General features: G+C 30.5%; 1 protein-coding gene across 4 annotated transcripts in view; it reads left to right on the forward strand.

Moving 5' to 3' along the window:
• LOC132944876 (potassium voltage-gated channel subfamily KQT member 1) overlaps positions 1-21,047 on the forward strand; it is a 264,923-nt gene that overhangs the window by 156,189 nt on the left and 87,687 nt on the right. Inside the window, exon 2 of one of the 4 annotated variants that reach the window (XM_061014405.1) lies at positions 1,650-2,618. The exons of the other annotated variants lie outside the window; for them this stretch is intronic. Coding sequence (XP_060870388.1) covers positions 1,933-2,618 — 686 coding nt within the window. The 5' untranslated portion in view covers positions 1,650-1,932. The remainder of the gene's footprint in view (positions 1-1,649; positions 2,619-21,047) is intronic. 4 annotated transcript variants of the gene reach the window in all.

Consider the following 21,047-nt stretch of genomic DNA (forward strand, 5'->3'; position numbering starts at 1 on the left):
ATCGCCGGAAAATTAAATTTAAAAATCACCGAAAGTAATATTACTTTCCTTTTAGTACAATTTGAATTTGTGTATTGATTCAAATACCCAAATACCTGAGTCCCTCCCTACCTATATAAAGATATTCTCAACGTATCAATTGTGGGTATGAAATGTATGTACTGCATGGGTATACTGATTTAGTTAACATCACATTATAAACTATAAATACGTTAATAATAACTCGAAGTTCATGCACATGTGGTTTATCAAAATATTTGCATGGAAAATAATAATATGTATCGTCATTGTGGCTTATTTGGACCGAAGGCATTCTGTGTACTCGGTAATATTTGGCCGTTTGATGTGTCTATGCTGTTTAGGTCACACGCCGAATTCCATTCCGGAAATATTCTATTAAATTAGCTTCCACGCGCAAAACGCTTTCAGATGTTTCTGAACATTTTTCATCATGTGAATGTAGGTAAGTAGCACTGAACTGTAAATATAGAACCCGCCATAAGGACTGACAATCTGATCCCACTATGGGACGATGTCATATTGATTCCGTTTTCAATTTCTATATTATAAAACAAATAAATGCACAGATATTCATTATTCCCAAAAATTTTATTTTTGGTCATATTATTATGATTCCAATGAGAATATAGTTAAATTGAATGAAAACTGTGGGATTCAAAAAGGGGACCCTTTTCAGTGCAATAGTTACATACAATTCGCGTTCCGTATTTATAGTTCAGTGGTTAAGGACGATCGATGGTTAGGGAAAAGTCAAGTTGTTTTTCCGTTCTACCTTCGTAGATATTATGTTGACGAAAAATTTGCGTGTAAGATAGTAGATGTAATAAATAAAAAGTGTGTGTCAAAGATTGGAAGAAGCTTATTCTGACCAATTCTATACATTAGTAAACGTTGTACAGTACAAAAGTCATCAATAATAAAAAAAAAGGATATAGTATCGGGCCAGCCGGTGTGCCACGATCACAAACCGATAGGTGTAGGAGAAGTTGTCGAAGTTAACTAGATTTGATTAATTTATGTCAACGTTTATGTTATGATTAACGGTGAACAAATAATATATTTAGGTGACTCAGTTTAAATAGAGTTCATTTTTTTTTTAAATAAATTACCACAGATATCCGTACCACAAATTATGGTGATTGTGCAACCTTAATTTTTTTTAAATAGTAACTAACTATTTTATTAAAAATGTAGCCTACTTTTTTTATTATGTCTGTTTAGTTTGAAGTGGTTTGGAACATCTCACATATGAGCTTTCTAAATGTCTAAACTATAAAACCAAGGAATACGTAAGTGTTTGCTTATCTCTAATTAAAACCACTGATTACAGTGAACACTAAACAGAAAACAATTTAATTGATTACTAATATTAACCACATTGATGGATTTATAAATATATTATGTACAAATACGATTTAAATTAACGGGTTGTTTTTTTTTTTTTTAATTCACTGGACTAAACTAAGTTATTACAGCAGTCATTCGTTAATGGTTCACCTTTGGATACAAGTGTACATAGATTTACACAATAATGTGCGTAGGTATATTACGGTTCGCGGTCGTGGTATACCAAAGCGAGTCGAACATCATAAATTATCGTGACCGTAACGTATAGTTGTTGGTGTTAGGTTTGACGGAAAATAAACTTATAACCGGATTCGCGACGCACATCCCGGAGACCACGCGGATACACTGATGGTTGTCCTCTGACGGTTTCGCAGTGGCGACTCGCACCGCCGCCGCCTCAGCCACGGCAAACGTTGTCTCAGCAGCCACTATTGCCACCGCCGACCACACCGCCGCCGCCACTGAGGCCGACACCGACATGACGTCGCACCACGCCGATCGGAGGTCGTGAGTGCGCCGGCCGGCGTACCACGCTCAGAAAGCCATGTGCACAGCGGCCACCGGATGTTGGCGTGGCCGTTTTGTGTCGACATGAACCGCGCCGAAGAGGTGCAGCTGTTTCGCAAGTCCAGGGAAGTGTCACTGAGGAGCAACGGCAGCGGGACAGGGACCGGAGGGGCGGGCGGGTCGCCCGTCATCGACAGGGTCGCGTCCACCGAACTGAAGCAGCTGCAACAACAGCATCAGCAACGGCCACGCGTTGGATGTGCGGGCGGCGCTGGCGGGATCGGTGGCGGCGGCGGTGGTGGCCAACCGGAAGTGGACTGCGACGAGCGGCGTCGGCAGCAGCGGTTTGACGGCGGCAAGCAGGAAGCCGCACCGGACCAACAGGTCCGGCCGCCGCACCACCACAGGCGGATGCCCAGGTTCGGCGAGGCGCACCACCGGCGGGTGCCCACGCCGCTCAAGAAGCGCCGGCAGCCACGCGAGGACTTCGCCGACCCGCCGACGCCGAGCAGCGATGCCGACGACGCGGCCATTGTCGAGGTGGTGACCGCCGGGGGCGATGCCAAACCACCCGCGCCGCCCGGCGTCCCCGACCCATATTACCCCATTTACCTACCCATCGACCAGGCGTTCAAGGCCAAGTACGTGTTCCACCAGCGGAAGGGCAAGACGTTCCAGGAGAAAGTCTACGTGTTCCTCGAACACCCGTGCGGATGGATCTGTTTCATTTACCATTTCGCTGTGTAAGTACGACCTTGCGTCAGCGCATCGCATTAATATTATGTTAAATAGATCACAGATATATTATGCGTGATGTTATTATAGATGATAAGATTTAAGAGGGTTTATAAATCAATAACCTACAACGAAACAAACGCAAAGGCTTCGTATACAATAATTGTATACAAAGATATTATAATCTATTTTTTATTTTTATTTTTTTTTTTATTACTTGATAGTTATAAGTTATAACGAAAAACGGATTGCCTACATCACGTCAATGTACTGCTTGAATATTTGAGTATAAAACAAACGAATAGTACTATGCTTTTTTGTGAAAAGATTTCCCTATTAAGTGATGTGTGTGTGTGGTGACACACCCTCCTGTTTTTTACATTTTAGTTCCTTTCAGCGCCGATAATAACAACAATGAAACAAGGATTTTATATTAACATCTTGGCAATATTTAGGTGGTGTAATGAGTTTTTTGTTAGAGGTAAATATCTGACAGTTAAAAAAACCAAAATGTTTAAAAACTGATTATGAAACATAAAAATGTTCCGTCTATATTCTTATCTATGAGGTAAATGATAAATACAACAATTATTTTACATTACACTGATAAGAATTTTGAAAACAATAAAACAAAAAAAAATAATTCTTATAGAAAAAATTAATATCAATATTTACAAGTTGATTACTGTGGCATATCCGAGCACGTCTAAAATCATGTCTATACCATGCATAGTAAATATTTCAACAAATTGTCATAAATGAATCATGCAAAAACTATGTATGAAATATATAAGTATATTAGAGTAAAGGAAAAGGAGGGGAAAGGAAACTGATGGTTTTTGAAGGAAAAATCTTAAGGAAGACTTTTAGACCAGTGAAGGAGTGTGGGAGGAGGTGGGGTGGAGTGGAGATAAAAGAAGAATGACTCGTTGGGGAGACTTCTCCAGAAACAAAAAAAAATATTCGGAGCCAAAATTACAGTGGGCTGGACACGCTTGGCGAAGCCACAAACAACTCTTATGCATGATTATGGATGAGAATCCAGTAGGAAAAACTCATTTGGGAGTTTGAGATGGGAAAATGTAATTAATAAGTATGTAGAAGCACTGAATGGAGGACCACGCTGGAAAACACGAGCGCCTGATAGGAAGGTTGGAGGATGGCATATTTTTTGACGGTATAGCCAATGACCGATAAGCGTTAAGAAAAAGTACAAATTAAATAATTATAATGGACATAAGTGCCTGACTAAATAAAACTACTACATTGTATTCATTTTTAACATTTTTTTTTTATATTAATCGGAACAAAAGTTCCATGACAATAGTTAGTTAATTACATTTGACAGTCTGTAACAGTAAGTAAAATGTTCTCAATTTTTGACAGATTCTTCAGCTCGATAGATCACTTTGACAAAATAATATCAGCCATTTTATCGGCATGAATATATTTGTTTAAATTGAAGAAATAATAAATATCTGATATATTTATTTATCTATTGTGAAAATGAACAATGATAGTAGGAGGTATCGCGAACGTTATGTATTTTTATATTGGGGGTTTTCGACTTGCAATTTTTCGTACAACAACCGAGTAATAATTTCGGTAGTCTTTTTGAAAAAACCATTAGAAATAAAAATAATGATTCCCATCCAACCCAATTACATTAATCACACAATAATGCGAATATACCTTTGATATAAAGCTCGCTTTCAAACACATTTGAATTCGAAACGCAAATATTTTATCTGACCGTTAACAACGAGACGGACGAAATTTTTGCGATAATTAATTTAAATGAATTTGTTTGTTCGATCCAACTTCACGTACTTTCAATAGAAAACAGTATAACCCAAGAGAATCTATCGGATGGCTTATACGGAACTTAAGTAATTGAAATTTGGTCATAAACGAATAAACGATTTTGAAACGTTCGGTTTTATATATTGTTGTTATGAACTATCTGAATGTTCGAACATTTATTACGTTATTCACGATGTTAACCAAATCCTTATTAAGACTTAAACTTGGTTCAACTCAATAGCTTGGCTTGATTTTATTTTATTGGTTTTCATTAAAAGTTTACGAAAACAATAACGCATTGTATATCGTTAGTAAATTAATTCAAAACAACAAATACGCACTTACATCCAACGTCCGATAAGTTCAAATATAATCTTTCAGTTGCCAACTTTGACACTATAGTGTATATTACATTATAGTTCCTATTATACTATTTATACTATACTTATTATACGTTTATATGATTTAAAAAATCTTTTTTTCTTGTGAAACAATTAATACGTCCGATGTACAATAGTACTATAAATGTACTCATGTAAATAGCAAACGTTGAAGTGAAAACAATAAACTATATAAACTAAAAAAAATAAAATTGCATTATAATATTATATTACAATGATTACATATTTGAAACTCATAAAATTCAAATAACTAGAATAATAAAACGGGAATTATTATAAGTAATTCAATCGAGTATCAAGAATACCATTCATAGGTACAAATATCAACACGTCATAATCTAAAAAAATAAACACGAATTAAATTAATTAATTATAATTAATTTGAAAAAATAATGGCGGACAAACACAATAGTGCGTCGCGCAAGAAATGATTAATTTTTTTAAATACACAAGAAACCAATATTAGTATATTTTATAGATCGATTATGTATGCGTTTCGTCATTAAAATTGATTATAATCTGTATATAAATATTTATATGACTTTATTTTATCATTATAAAAGTAAAGCACAGTATTATGTTTTAAAAAATTTTATTTTATTTTATTAACTTTTATTTTTTTTGTTTTATCTTAGACGTGTTTGATTAGTTTAATAAATTATATAATATATGATTAGTTTGTACATAACCCAAAAGTATTCACGTTGTTCTATTTTTACGGAAGTAAAATTATAGAACTGCAAATGTTAGCATTGTACGTTTTGTTGTTGCTATAAATGTCATAAAATATATAATTGTGTTTCTTGTTTGTTGATCAGTTGAGCATGTCATATATGTTATATATTATGACTAACATCTTTAATACTGGGTTTAGAAATTATCGTGACGATCATTATTATTATTCGAGTTTAAGCCATTTACTATTGTAAAAATATTGAAATCAAAAATTCACACAACTAGTATGGTTTTATACGTTAACAGACATTAAAGTTATGTTAATTGTTAAATGAACAAAGTTTGTTACGCTATTATATTATTAATCGGCCATGACCATTCGACAATACTCGAAAGTAGAACTTTTAGGTGAACGTCTGAAAAGATTATACTATACAATTATTTTATGAATTGAACTAAATTATAACGTTATATGATACTGCATGCATGATTATTGTATACCTAAAACAAAAATTAATGATGATTTATGGTTAAATTTTACCATTTATGTTTTTTTTTTTATTAAATTATCAACAACTAAGGTTATTGACTTAATTTATGTTTTGCTGACAATTATTTAAAATAGCAAAATTATTATGCGACCTATTTCGTTAGGGATCTCGTGCTCAATCTAGTTGTATTGAAATTATTTTGTCACCTGACGGACGACAAACATACGCAACCGTGTTTAAAAAAGTTAAATTTTACACTCAATCGGATTGTACTCATTTCAACTGCATTAAGGTAACACGGCGTCCCATATAGGCTATTTTGCTACACCAATGTCACGTGCTTTTATTATAATAATATTATATTATTATGAATATTGCGGTTTGTAATACTTAAAATACGTTTAAATTGAATCACACCCATAAAATAAAAAATGTAATTTTTTTAAATATATTAATTAATATATATAACAGCTTAGAACAGGGGTAGACCAGTCTAGACAATAATTTATTGTTTTATTATAATTTATTTTAATGGAATTATTTATAATAAAATACTATAAATACAAATATTAACGGGTGGGCGATGATTTGCAGATTATAGTAATTAACATTAATCTGTTCAATTTTTTTTATTTTCTTAGTATAGTAAGCTCTAGGTAGACTAATATTAAATATATTTTGAGTTTTATGTAAACCCGTTAATAATAGGATTGTTATCTTAAGTACATACATTTTAATAAATCAGAAACTGCAAGGTCGAATTTTGATGTAGTGATCTTTAAGCAAATCATCTGCTTAACAATTTACAGTAAAAAAAGTATGATTTAAATTTGAGTAAAAATTATTATGTAGTTCTGTAGTTTTGTAGTCTCACAACCCACTCCTTAAATGGTATAAAAAATCCAAGCTTTTGTTAATATGGTTTAATAAACTTAAAATTCCGAAAGTCATAATTATAATATGAGGGTAAGCATGATATAGAGACACCCCTTATGTTATCTAGCTATCTATCTATCTAAACACATACACACACATTATGTTATAATTAACTGGAAAGTCATTGTAAAATGCGAATACATTAATGCAATATTTGACTAAAAGACTTCCTTTCAACATGATATTTAAAAAAAAAGGTTTAAAATAAGTTACTGCGAGATATTCCAATTATTAATTAACACACTGTATCTTTATACATTTTATTCAATGAATATATTAAAGTTAAACGAGAATTTATCTAAATTTATTCAATATCCATTATTCAGAAATTATACATCAAAAATGCCTACTATAAAAGCAGAATAGAATACTAAATCATTGCATTTCCAGTAATTTTATGTATATTATATTATAATAATACCAGAAGTGAAAAAAATTGACAGTCCGTCATTTGTATTATTCCTCTATTTTTTTCATCATGCAAATACGTTGAGCCTATTTCAATTTAAAATAAAATAAAAAATGCAATAAATAAAAGATCTTTTTTATTGTAAGTATAAAGATAAATTACACACAAACAAAACATTTATTTTTATTATCTTTTGTGAAATAGCACAATTTGATTGCATTTATATATTTATACTTGATACTAATGTTACCATTAGTCAAATTTATTTTAATATAAGTTTATTAGACCATACGAGGCATTTAAATAATACATTCAATTCAAAAGCTTAACTCGAAATCAGTAATCAGATCAAATAAACACTGTTTAGGTAATGATAATGTTCAAAATTACTATCATTTATTTTCGACCAATTATTTATGATTAAAAATTATTTTTTATTTTACTGTTATTTAACAAATAAAAGCAATGCTTAAATTTTAATCAAGCAAACTTTAATAATTAATTTAATCTAAATAATTGTTTTTATTACTTAGTATTATTGTGTACCTTTATCACTTTTTGAATAAATTTAATGTCAAGATTTATTTTAAGCTAATAGTTTTGACTGCATTTGAAATATTGTTTTAGTTATCTACGAAACAAATTAATTTTCTAAAATATAACCTGTCTGAATTACATTTCATTATGAACATGACGTAAAAGCTAAGTAAATTGCTTTTATTTTCGATTGTCAGATGCAGTCGGCAAATCAATTCGTCGTGAGTCACAAAAGATCTCGTGGTAGGTTACTATACTAAAAGCTAAACACAAGAAAATGTATGTTTGACCTTAACATTTTCAATCCAATATAGATTTTCTCGTAGTCTAAACTGTTGTTAGTAGATAAATTCTTAATTTAATAACTATATTATAAACTATAAATTTGAATATTACGAGAAAATTCTGTAACAATATTACAAAGCCCAAACGACTTTTCTTCATAGTTCGATAAGAATGTAAGCTAGAATTTGTATAAAACTAAATCCGATTATAATAAAAGAGATTATTTACTCAATATTCGGTCTGGCTCTACTAACCTAACCTATATGGTCATGTGATGTTCAGTGAACTAGGTAGGTAGGTAATCGATAAATTTTGTTTTGAACGAGACAGAACCCATTTGGACTGATTAAAATTATCAATGGACCTATATTAAAATTATATATTTTTTGTTTTATTAAAAAAAACTGTTATACTCTTCTAATCACCAGGTACTAACGGTACGTATAACAAATTGTAACGTTTTACCCCAGTCCCCAATCATCAATATTAAAACTAATTCCAGCTCAGATAGTGATAGGATACCTGCTAACTCGAACCACTGCTAACCACACCTCAGAGAACACAAATCATTCGTACGATTGGGTAGGAATAAACATTGTGGTAACACATAATCATATGCCACAAATATGAACCAGGAACCAATCCGATTTTCCACAATCAGAAACCAGTGTGAGTCACTCAGCCAACGAGCACCAGTCATAGCTAAGGAAAATACGCTTATATAATGACTCATTTCCCGACAACAGTCAAACGACATTTGAAAAATTACATCAAATATCTGGGTACTCAAATGTATGAAAAACTTGAAATTTTCATTTAATTTACGATAAATAATCAAAAAACCAACTACACTGCGTATTAACTCTGTACTTAATAAATCGAGCCAATAAGGAAATGTGAAAATAGTACAAAATATCACATCCCACGTCATATCTCCATCGCCATAATTGTTCTCAAATAAAATTATTCGTGACTCCATACAATTACCCACTATATTTTAAGCTATATTTTAGTGATTAGATCATGTAAAATCCATTAAACAGATATCCACCAACTCTAATAGGCTCACGCTAGACAGGAGGCCATATGGAATAGGTTCTACGAGCAATAGCAATATAAATAGTTACATTCACTTCTTCAAACATCTTCAAACATCTTCGAACTGTATACTTCCATTAATCAAACTGATGAAAAAAAAAACCAAAGACAATAAGACGACCTAGAACGAAAGGTGTAGTATAGAAAATATCATGTAAACACTGAACACTAGTAGTGAACGCCACAGACCACCTCCTATGCATTACGCTGTACTTTTCCGACGATGACGTAACTTGCCGATGACAAGGTCACGAAAAATGACCGGATCCGCAAGGCATACACGATATGGTGTCCGAATCATAGCCAGTCAATCATTGAGTCGAAGCAATTTGAAAATATTCTTTAACAAGAATATCGACCGTGCAATGACCGTTCCACAATCGATTTATATAATAGTCTATTTTAGTACTATTACTTAAGTTTCATCAAACTTGCTTATTTAAGTCTGTCGTCCAGTCTTACGGTGTAGGAAGCGGTCACTTATTTAAGAGAGAACTTTCACGCTGATTGACCCATCCATAAGGCAAACCATCAGTCTTGACGTATAATAGTGCGGTATTACAGTAAAATAACAGTATTGTACAGACTTTTCGGAACCATCACCCATGCTAGCCACCAATATGGGTACCTTATGAGGTTGTCAACGACCATCCCAAAATTGTATTTATTGTTGATATGATTAAACCAATAAATCAACGTGATTACTAGTAAATTATAAAATATAAGGTGTCAATTATATCTACGAAAGTAAGTAGCACGTTGCAGCGTATAAATTAAGTTTATGTTGAAAAACACTCAAGTAAAACCCCGTCGAATGTAGTGACATCACAATAAACTCAAAAGGGATTGGAAAATGAAGTGAAAAGTTATCGTAAGTAGCACCTCAATATCATAGTTGTTGTTATGGCGTTAGCACTGTTGATGGTGGTGACTCGACGAGTGTTTAGCGGCAAAACCAAAATGAACCACGCTATCCCTATTGCAGTGGTGGACGCCTATAACAAATGAAACCGTAGTATCGAGATGGTATTAAAACGGTGTCATAATATATAATAAAACCCGAGAGGAGGGTGATTTCCGGCTTTTTAAACTATTTCCGTTGGCTTAAATGGAAAGTTTATCTCCGAACCGTGTATTAAAAAGGCCATCTGTCCGTAACAAGAGAAGTGCGTCAGTTCTCACGCCAAACCTTTTTGGCGGTGTTCTTCGCATATATTATATATTTATGTATATATTATTATATATTAAAATAATTTCTGGTACTTTCATTAACGGAGTAACCATAGCTGGTAGAGTGTTCAGACGGTATATACAAACGGGGTATAGTGATTAAACATTTTTCGAATACAATTTTAATTAAAACGCCGCTATTCGAACGATATCAAATTATCAGCCACCCACCACCTCGCGCGTAAGCCACCACCACCACCACCACCATGAACACTTTGACGTCACCACTGTTCGTCCCTCGGGGACTTTAGATGTGACAATGGGCTTGATGTCGCACAGGAAAACATCTATATAACACGTGAAGTCATCGGTGCCGGTGGGGGCGATAGCGACAGTTCCACGAACGGCTTAGTAATAATTGTTAAGTTTCTCTCACGGCGACATGTGCCCGAAATCGACCACACGAAATCCCCAATAAGTCATCTTACAATCCCAAACCGGAAGTGGAGTATCTCACGGTTGATGTATGGCTACAGTATTATTACAATATTATTATCTTCGGTATATCCGCCATAAAATAAAACACTATCCGCCACGTCACGGTCGGCCCCCGAGTGTCTGCGCAAATGTACATTTACGATCGTTTAGCCGTTTTAGTCGGATAGGGGAGAAGTGTCAACTTCGTGGGTCCGACGAAAACCATTACGGCATAAACGTCCCTGCCAGATCGATGAATTCGTTTCCAACATAGGTGTTGTAAATTGGTATTGTGTGCGCATATAATAATATATTATATATATATGAATACAGTACCTACGCATGTGTTTATAGGATCCGCTTATAAGCGCACGAGGTAATATGAATGTCAGTTTCATTTATCCAACCAAAACAGGAGCACCTTTACCTGCCTATCGTACAGTCGGACCTCTGTCGCTGGTTCTCGGTTGTCTTCTGCGGGAGACACGTCGTATTTTATTATTATTATTAATAATAATGATAACGGCATTCGGACGTTGTTGCGTGCGTACGCTATAGCTGTCGTCGTCGTTTTCCGCCGCGAAATACAATTGTATTATGATGCCCGTTATGTTATTATTACAACTCTTCCTGCTCCACCCGAAACCCTTCCACCCCCTACCATCATAGTTACCACACGCGATATTTTCGCCAGCCTGTTACCGAGACTTGGTTTGAATTCATATACCATGGTAATAATATATTATTTAACGTCGATAATTCCGTGCAGTAGTATGATATTATTCTTATAATATCGTTGCGCCATTGTCGTTATTACGGTATACACCTATTAACTACTGTCAGACGTCGACCAATCTAACGGAACTGTCACGATTCCCTTGGTTTCATTAAAACTGAGGATTCGGAGTTTGACATCTGAAATAATGTCTCGTGGGGCGACCGAGCGATTATAGGCAATCGCATTCACAAACAATACGATTACATATTTTAACCGAAATTAAAACATAAGACGTACAACATTATATCTGTAAACGTGTTTTGTAAATATGCACGTAATATTGTGTATGAACAAATTGGGGGGAGGGTTAATAAAAAGAAAAAACTGCCAGACGACACCGTTGTCACGTATACAATCTGTTATGCATAGGAACGTGTCACGTCACAAATAAAAAAAAATATAATCGTTGACGATAAAATATTATCGAGAACGTATGAATTGTTTTTTTTTTTTTTTTTTGTTGATGCCTCGTGAAACGTGGTCGTGGTTATCAATGGTGGTAAGCTATACAAACATACGGTTTAAACGGACTCGATATCAAACTACGGCGTCCGACCAGATTATACGATGCAGAGCGAATTATTCTAAACTCGGGTATACATTGTTTCGATTTAGATCTGCAGGTGTGATATTGTTTGCATTTAAGTTTAAATCAAACTTGTTGCAATAGTATGCTTTTTGAACTATATGTTGTATTATTAAAATAAATATTTCAGTTTGAGCACTTGTAGATGAAAATAATGTACCGTTATATTGACATAAAAATTAAGCAATCAAGTTAAAGGTAATTTAAAAAAGGTTCCAATGAATTATTCAAATATTTGACATCGAATTTCTAATACATTTATTTTTCCAATTCACGTAAAATTTTCTGTTTTGTCAATTTTTACCCTATTCGCCGTGTTTGCTGATAATTTTGAATTATATTTACAATGCGTGAAATGTTTTGATTGGCTTATAGTTCTTTTATTTATACCGCTGGCTACTCAACACGTCATCAACATATCCGACGCTGACATTTAATACATATAATATATAATATATCCTGGAGGTTTTTTAATTTGTTATTTTGTCTGTAATAATATGAATAAGTTTTATTATTATAACGTTTAATTTAATATACAATATTCATGTATTTTATAATATAAATATAATAACTTGTTATAATTGAAGAAATATCAAACAAGTTAAATAACAGTATTATATTTGTTTTAATAATGATATATTTTGTAGGTATTAACCAAATGCTACATTGTTTTAATTTTCGTATAATATATCGTTACCTAAATTTGAAAACGGCTTGAAATATAAAATTAAAAAAATTAAATATATATCATGATTCATGACCTATTATACTGTCAAAATATACTGTAAAATATACTTTCAAGTAGAATTTATAAAACTTTTTTATCATTGAAAGTTTTGGTTATTTTATATTTTAAAATTGAAAACAAACTAAGTATGACAAAAAAAAACATTGTATATTTACGAATTAAGAATTATTATCTCCTGAAAATATATCTACGTGGTACCAATCGTCATATAATTGTACAGTAGGTATAGATAATATTTATAATATATTATATTATTCTTACTCACTGGCGGTTGCAATAAAAATTGATATTCATAAAACTATTTTATATGTTCAATATGTATGGTAAATGCCAACATAACGTAAACTGTTCAGTATTTATTCTAAATATTACTGATTAAAAAATCATCCATTAAAAATTATAACCCTGATGTCTAAATACTGAATCTTACTTAATCATTTAATACAGCGATTATCTTGTGACCTACCCAACTTTTTTTCAAATCTGTGCGTTTATAAAAGTATATAATATATATATATATATATACAATATGTATTGTTATAGTAACTTGTTAAAGGAAATTGATGATTTATATAAAGCTTTTAGAGCTCCATAAAGTTAACCGCTCAATTCAAAATGTTTTTATATAAACCTTAATTAGTGAGTCATATTTTGTAAGTATTTGTGATATTTGTCGGTCATCCTTCTCTTAACTATACACCAAAAAATAAGTTGGCCATGCTTCATAGAGCTTTGTCATCTATCCCTTAACTACCCCTATAAACAGGTTGGAAGTGCTTCATAACAATTTACGTACCTCGACTTAGCCAAAATATCATACCCAATATTTTATAAGTATTTGTAAGATCAAATTAAAAAGAGTTAAGGGAGAGATGACTTACAAATTTTGAATTTGCGTTTAGAAATACTTACGAATTGTGTACGATATTTTGGCAAGGTCAAAAACTTGGAAATTACAAAAAGGCCAGGTTTCATGGAAGTTAGGCGTGATTTAAACTTTTGTTGAAAACGACTGTATTTACGAATTACTAACTTAAGCTTACAAATACTTATAGATAACTAACTAAATATTGAGAAAACTTGAATTAAAAATTTTGGAATTGAACGTTCGACATCACAGAGCTAGATTTTCGATTTTATAGTTTGATACCATTATATTCCGTGTCCGATTTGCAGTCATTTTCTTATTGTTATACCTTTTGTCGGTGGCAAAGTTTCGTGTTCCAGAAGTTTGTCCCCGTAAAGGGGGTTAAAATTTCACTTCCGGTTGACCTGACCTTTAATTATACATCTGCTTGACTTTTACCCGTAGAGTTTTAGATACGTAACATCCATGAACATCCATCACATGGTATATTGCTTATAGATAGTGATGTCGCCACTCGCCAATGGGAAGTCTGATAATTATTATTTATAATCGATTTCATAATATTATAATAAATTGATTCATGTCCCAAGAAATATGCTTGAATTTTCGTCTTGAGCCAGTAAAACTGTAAAAGGGTGGAGGAGAACATACCCACATAAAACATTGCTGAGAACTTATTGATCCAGGTCTCAGTCAGGAACAAACAAAGAACGGGGGTATATATATTTGACTAATTATAATCAAATTATCAAAATAGTTTTTTAATATTGATACTTATCAACCGCTAAGTGAAAGTTGAAGTCAATTTATAGTCTATATATTCTCTGGAGCTTATAAGCTACTTCGGTCGTTTTCAAGAATTTAAAACTAAACGGCGTCTATATTTATTGATTGAAATCCGAAAGGAAAAAATGCATTTAATGAATTCTAACACGAACCTTTGCCATTGAATTATTAAAGGGTTACAAAAACTATTTAAATTAAAGTTTGTCTTTTGTCTTTTTACTTTTCAAAAGAAACTTGGCTTGTTACTCGTAAATATATATACAGATCGTATTACAAGTCGCCAAGCTTTCAATTCAATCGTACAAAAAATGTGATCAATAACAAATGTTATAGAATTGTTAAAACGTATGTTATTTCAAATATACAAAAATGTTCCATAAAAATTTAAAAATATCTAACAATTTTTAATTGAAATCAATAAAATATCTTTATAACATAGGTACTGAAAAATACAACACTCCGTTTTTAATATAACTTTTATATTTAATAACTGTTTGTTGATATTTTATACTTGTATTTTTATAAGTTATTATAATTCAAAAATTAAACTGTCAAGTTTATCACAAATATGAAAGCCTTGTCTGAACATATGTCTATTATGTAACTATTGTTTAAAATAAAGTGTTATTGAGTGTGACGTTTATTAAGGTTTTGGTATGAAAATATTAGCTAATCAGAATTCAGTTCAACTTTTGTTTAAAATTTTGTTGATATTCACTAGAACTAACGATTGGTACAATCCCATTTGCTGTTTTAAATGTTATCTTTAAAAAATGGTTCTAATCAAAAATCAATCTATTCGTCGATTGATACTAGTCTTGTAGTGGTATAATAAAATAATATAGTAGTTATACTATACAGATATATTGCTAATTTGTTCTATGGTGGGAATTTATTTCGCTTATTCTTCTTAATTGTAAAATATCAAGTGCCTAAATCGTTTTATTAAGTTTATAGATTCATAATAATATACGATATTATAAACCAACCATAAGATAGTGTACTGATTCAAATAATTCGTCGAAATTAAATATTTGCTTTGGATTCAAAACGCTATTGTTATATTACTTCATATATTATATTATACAGTATCTTACTACAAGTCAACAAGGTTTCAATTAAAATTTAAATCGTACAAACAATGTAATCAATAATAAATGTTATAGAATTGAATTGCGTTGTTATAAATAAACAAAAATGTTCCATATACATTTTAAAATATCAAACACTTTAGTTGAAATCAATAAAATGTATAACGTAGGTACTGAAAAATATAACACACTCCGTTTTTAATTTAACTTTTATATATTATATAAACTGTTTATTAATATTGTATACTTATTTTTTTATAAGTAGTCTGGGTTTATAGTTTACTTCATTATAATTTTAAGCGGATAGAGTTTAAATATATTTCATATTCTGTATATTTTTGTTGAACCGGATCAATAATTTTTTTGAACATTGTAAATGGTTGTAAAAATAATTCATATGATGTGAATATCAAAAACACTATTTTACTTTTTACTTGGAGTTTAATTCAAAGTTTTTGTATCCAAATCACTGAAGTTTTCGTAATTTTTTACGTTTGTTTAATACTATTTCTTTTATTTTTTACATTTTTATGAAATTCTGTTTTTCTGTTGTCGCTTACTCGTTTATATGTTTTATTTTTATTGCCTATTCACAAAGATTGGTAATTAACTAGTAAAATGTAATTTATATCAAACAGTTATTAGCGTAATTGATAATGATTTAAGGAGGGATATAATATTATATCCTTTTAAGGCAAATACTTAAACCCTAGAGAGTTACAAACGTTTGGTAACTCATCACATATTAAGAGGATGTCACACCCGCAAATATCGTCTCCATCTTAGAAACATAATATACAACATAGCAAAATGTGAGTTCACAATAACCCATTTTACTGTTATTTTTAAAATTTGAGTGAGTTGATTATCATAAAATGTAAAGGTAAGATTATTGACCCGGGTATATCGAAGGCTATTATTGATATTTTAATTACGAAGTGAGTTATAAGCATTTCAAAACATTTTGTTCCAAAAATAATACGTTATAAAAATGAATAGTAAAATCAAATTAAATATAATAGTCATAATGTATAATCAGACGTGAGCTTTTTTTTTTGAAAAAAATGTTAATAGGTACCTATTATAGGTTTTCGTTTTATCTTATTCTATTTTATGAAGCAAGAGTTCAGTCCCGAACCAAATCGTAACTTAAAAATCAAAAGAAGACCAGACATAATAATGTAAGCGTATAGCACGAAATCGTACAAAAAACTATAATACATTTTTATATATTGCATGGTCGGTGGCGTCCGTGCATAACGACATAAATAAATGGATGTCTACAAGATACGTGTATTTTAATTACGTTTACGCGGATACCTACAGTGCAGAACGACTGCGCACTTTTTCCTTTTTTGACCCGAAAAATCATAGAACGATCGTGAACTCATCCTTTTTTACCTGATAACTGGTAATTTTTAATACTTGCCAAAAACTATATATTATACATGAACATTAAGTTCATGAACATTAAGTACACTAAAGTTTGTATAAATTTGATAGAAATATCTGATCGTAGAACCTGGTGTAAGGCAATAAATTATTATGGTATAACTTATTGTAAAAATAAAAAACAATAAAGCAATACTACCGTACTGTTCGTTAAAAAAAAGATAACAAACTATTTACCAAGCCAACAATGATGATCATTTTATGTCAATCCTAGGCTGAGATCGGGAAGATAAATGATGAATTAATGATTAGTGTTCTCGAGTAAATGTACAAAACATATTATTATGGACACGACTACCTATGACGTTTTTTAATTGTATATTTTAATACATAAAGTATTATAATACTGCTAATTAGTAATCTTAATATAATAATAAATAATAACTTATTTATATATTTTATAGGCAGTCTGTCATCAATATTAGGTAGGTAAATAATTGATTGTCTTACAATATTCATAATATATTACAAGTTAATAAAATTAATAACCGTAGTTTTAAAATATTCTGAATATAATAAATTGGCAATTGATAATACAATTTTGCCTAGTTAGTACTTTATCGATTAGTTTTTTTTTGATTAATTCCATATATATATATATATACAATATTAATATTTTATACGATCATCAGTGATCATAAATCTAATACAAAATATATTAAACAAATAGTGGTTTGTTTGTAATCGTGGTTTAAATTGCCTGAATTACCCGGTATTCCAAATTTCCCGTAACATAAAAGTAAATAATACATAATTTCGTACTGGGCAATCGTTCTATGATTATTCAGGCTGAAAAAGGAAAAGTGCACAATCGTTCTGTATCCACAGACACTGAACTACATCTACATTCTACATACTAATGAAGTGTGTGCACATTGTGTTAACGAATAATTATTGATAATATTACGGTGAAAGCAAATTCGTCTTTTTTTTTTACACGGCATGCTTATTGAATTAACACATAGATGATGGTATATTGATAAAGTTAAACGTTGTAAAATTGTTATCGTTTTCCTGTTTTATTTCGTGATTATTTGTATTCAAATTTCAAACTCTCGAGGGGTTCTCATTAAAATTGAAATAGTTCAACGCATTTAACCATTATATTCACATGTTATTTTCAATTTTGCATTACAAAATTATAGAAAAAGGCAGTCAAAAATATTTCATTCATTTTCCTCTTGGATATCAAGGTACCATCACCATTTATGAAATCCGACAGTTCTGGTTCATCGGATGAAGCGAAAGCGGATTATGGCTAGAGGTAGGTACTTTTCCGTGGAATTCTTTTAAAATCTTTATTATAAATTTAACAGAAACCCATAAATTGGATTTTATTGCATCCATACAAAAACTAAAAAATACGAGTAGTTTTCTGAAATCTTATCAAAACAATTCGCATCATAAAAAATTAACTCGTCAAAATTAATTTTGTACAATACCCACATAAAAAATGAAACAATCAACTAAATTGTTTATTGTTTATGATATGAAAGGTATTACTATTTACGGGTCTTAATTTTATTTCCGTCAAAAAAAAAAAAAAAAAACAAAAAATGCTTGGATGTATATTGTACTGTTACGAATATTATTCTTTCTTTTTTTCTTTCAATAAATAAAAATAAATAAATATGGCTTTACCTAATCATAATCGTATAATATTTTAAATATTTATTACATTATTCTCATATTAGCACCACATATTATATCAAAATCAAATACTACCTACTATACAATTTGAACATAATGGATAATACCTAACCTATTTTGGTTTATCATAACGGTATCAATGGTTCAAAGTTTTGTTCATAGCCGCAGTAACATGTAGTGTACAAAGCAATGTCAATAACTAATGGATACGAATAATTTGATCATAATAATAGAACAGGCTCGTAGAGGCCGCAGGCCATATCATCTATTTAGCAGAGCCTGTATGAAATTATAACATAACAGTATAGTGATTGAGGCGTATTATAGCATTCCATTATCCGTTTTCAAGACCAGTGAAATATTTATCCATAATGATCATAATGTCATACATATTGTATAGTATTACAATTAAATAATACATTCATACTATAATATAGCTTGAAATAAATTAAAAGTACACGTAATTACCAATGGCATATTTTGAGTGCGTATAGCGTATACCTATAATATGTGTATGACTTTGTATCATCTATTGGTTGCAAATTGTACAGCCGATTTCATGATCACACAGCACAACAGTAGTTCTTAAGAATAACAAATATACCTTGTTATGAAACATGCTGAACGTGCAATGTAAAAATATTAAACCTATTAACTAGTTAAGTACTCTATTCTATATATTTTCAATGTTAAAATGGAAATATTATATCATAAATCATGTCATGCTAAAATACTAAATATCTGATCATGGTTTAGATTTAGTTTTTCATGAGTCACGAGTCATGACATAATAATGTAACTGTTGTATTCCATTCGATATTCGTATAATCGTATCTGTCATTATAGCTTATAGGTAGGTACTAACAAGATAAATTAATATACCCGCAGTAGTTAGCTCTACAAGTGGTTTTCAGCTCATGCACATTTTATTTTTATACAAATTATTTTGATCATATTTAATATATGAATAAATAAAAGAAATGTGTGTGTGCGCGTATGTTAAACAGTAAAAAACCAATACTCATCATAATGAAACATGAAATAATTATGTTTAATGCAGCTCTAAGCATTTAATGAACATTAAATATAATAAAATAATGAAACTATTACAGTAAGTCGTAGATTCTGAGTGTAATAAGGAATAGTGTCTTTAGTGTTTTCATTAGGTACAGAGGCATTAATTCATGTCATGCTAAATTAATTTAAATTAGTAAATTGAGATAATCTATTTTATGTCATACATTTAAGACTTTAAAGTTTAATCCAATGTTACTACTATTAATAGTTCCAAACATAACCTACCTAAATTTAATAAGTTTCTACAAGACAGTCAAAGTTTTAAAAACAGCATAATAGGTACCTACTATATAATATGCATAACACGTTTGAAACCACATTACTTTGTATGTAGTAATAGTTATTTTCAAAATTAATATGATAACAAACCAACACGTCATATGTAATCCTTTCAAAATTGTGACATATTAAAATAATTTATGAAAACTGCTCATTAATACTGATTTATTCAACAAATTATTTAATCATTATGTATATTTTGTAATTGATTAAATTATAAGTACAAAAAATTTAATTCTAATTTATGGTATTACAATTTGTTAGGTATTTTAAATTTCAATAAGAAAAAACGTTTTTCTGTTAACTATTTAAATAAGTTATTTATTTTCATTTGTTATCAATTAGTTATTCTATCAAACAAATTTGTGGTTGATCATCTAAGAATATGATATTTTATTTTTTATGTATAAACATATAATATTAAAGTTGTGTTTTTTTTCTGATTTTTAATTACTATGAAATACATATTTTCACATAGGTATTAATTTAAACTTTCTAGGTACTTAAAGTTGTACTTGTTATCATATATTATACATTTTATGATATGAATGTTATTATAATTTAAAAATAATACTATTTAAATTATAATATAATTACTTATAAAATAAAGTTCACATTTCAACAATATATCTTTGAGATTCTATATATTAATTATTGTTTTTATCGCACATCATGAATAAATAATTATGTTTGGTAAATAATAAATATTTACCATATTGCTTAATTTAGAGTTCTTAAAAGTGTACAGATACTTACAATTTCATATGTTAAATAAAAAACTGAACTAATATTAAAAATTATTTTCATGAATCAAAATGCATACATATGGATAAATACAAA

Source organism: Metopolophium dirhodum, chromosome 5 (assembly GCF_019925205.1).
Source record: "Metopolophium dirhodum isolate CAU chromosome 5, ASM1992520v1, whole genome shotgun sequence".
NCBI classification, from domain to species: domain Eukaryota; kingdom Metazoa; phylum Arthropoda; class Insecta; order Hemiptera; family Aphididae; genus Metopolophium; species Metopolophium dirhodum.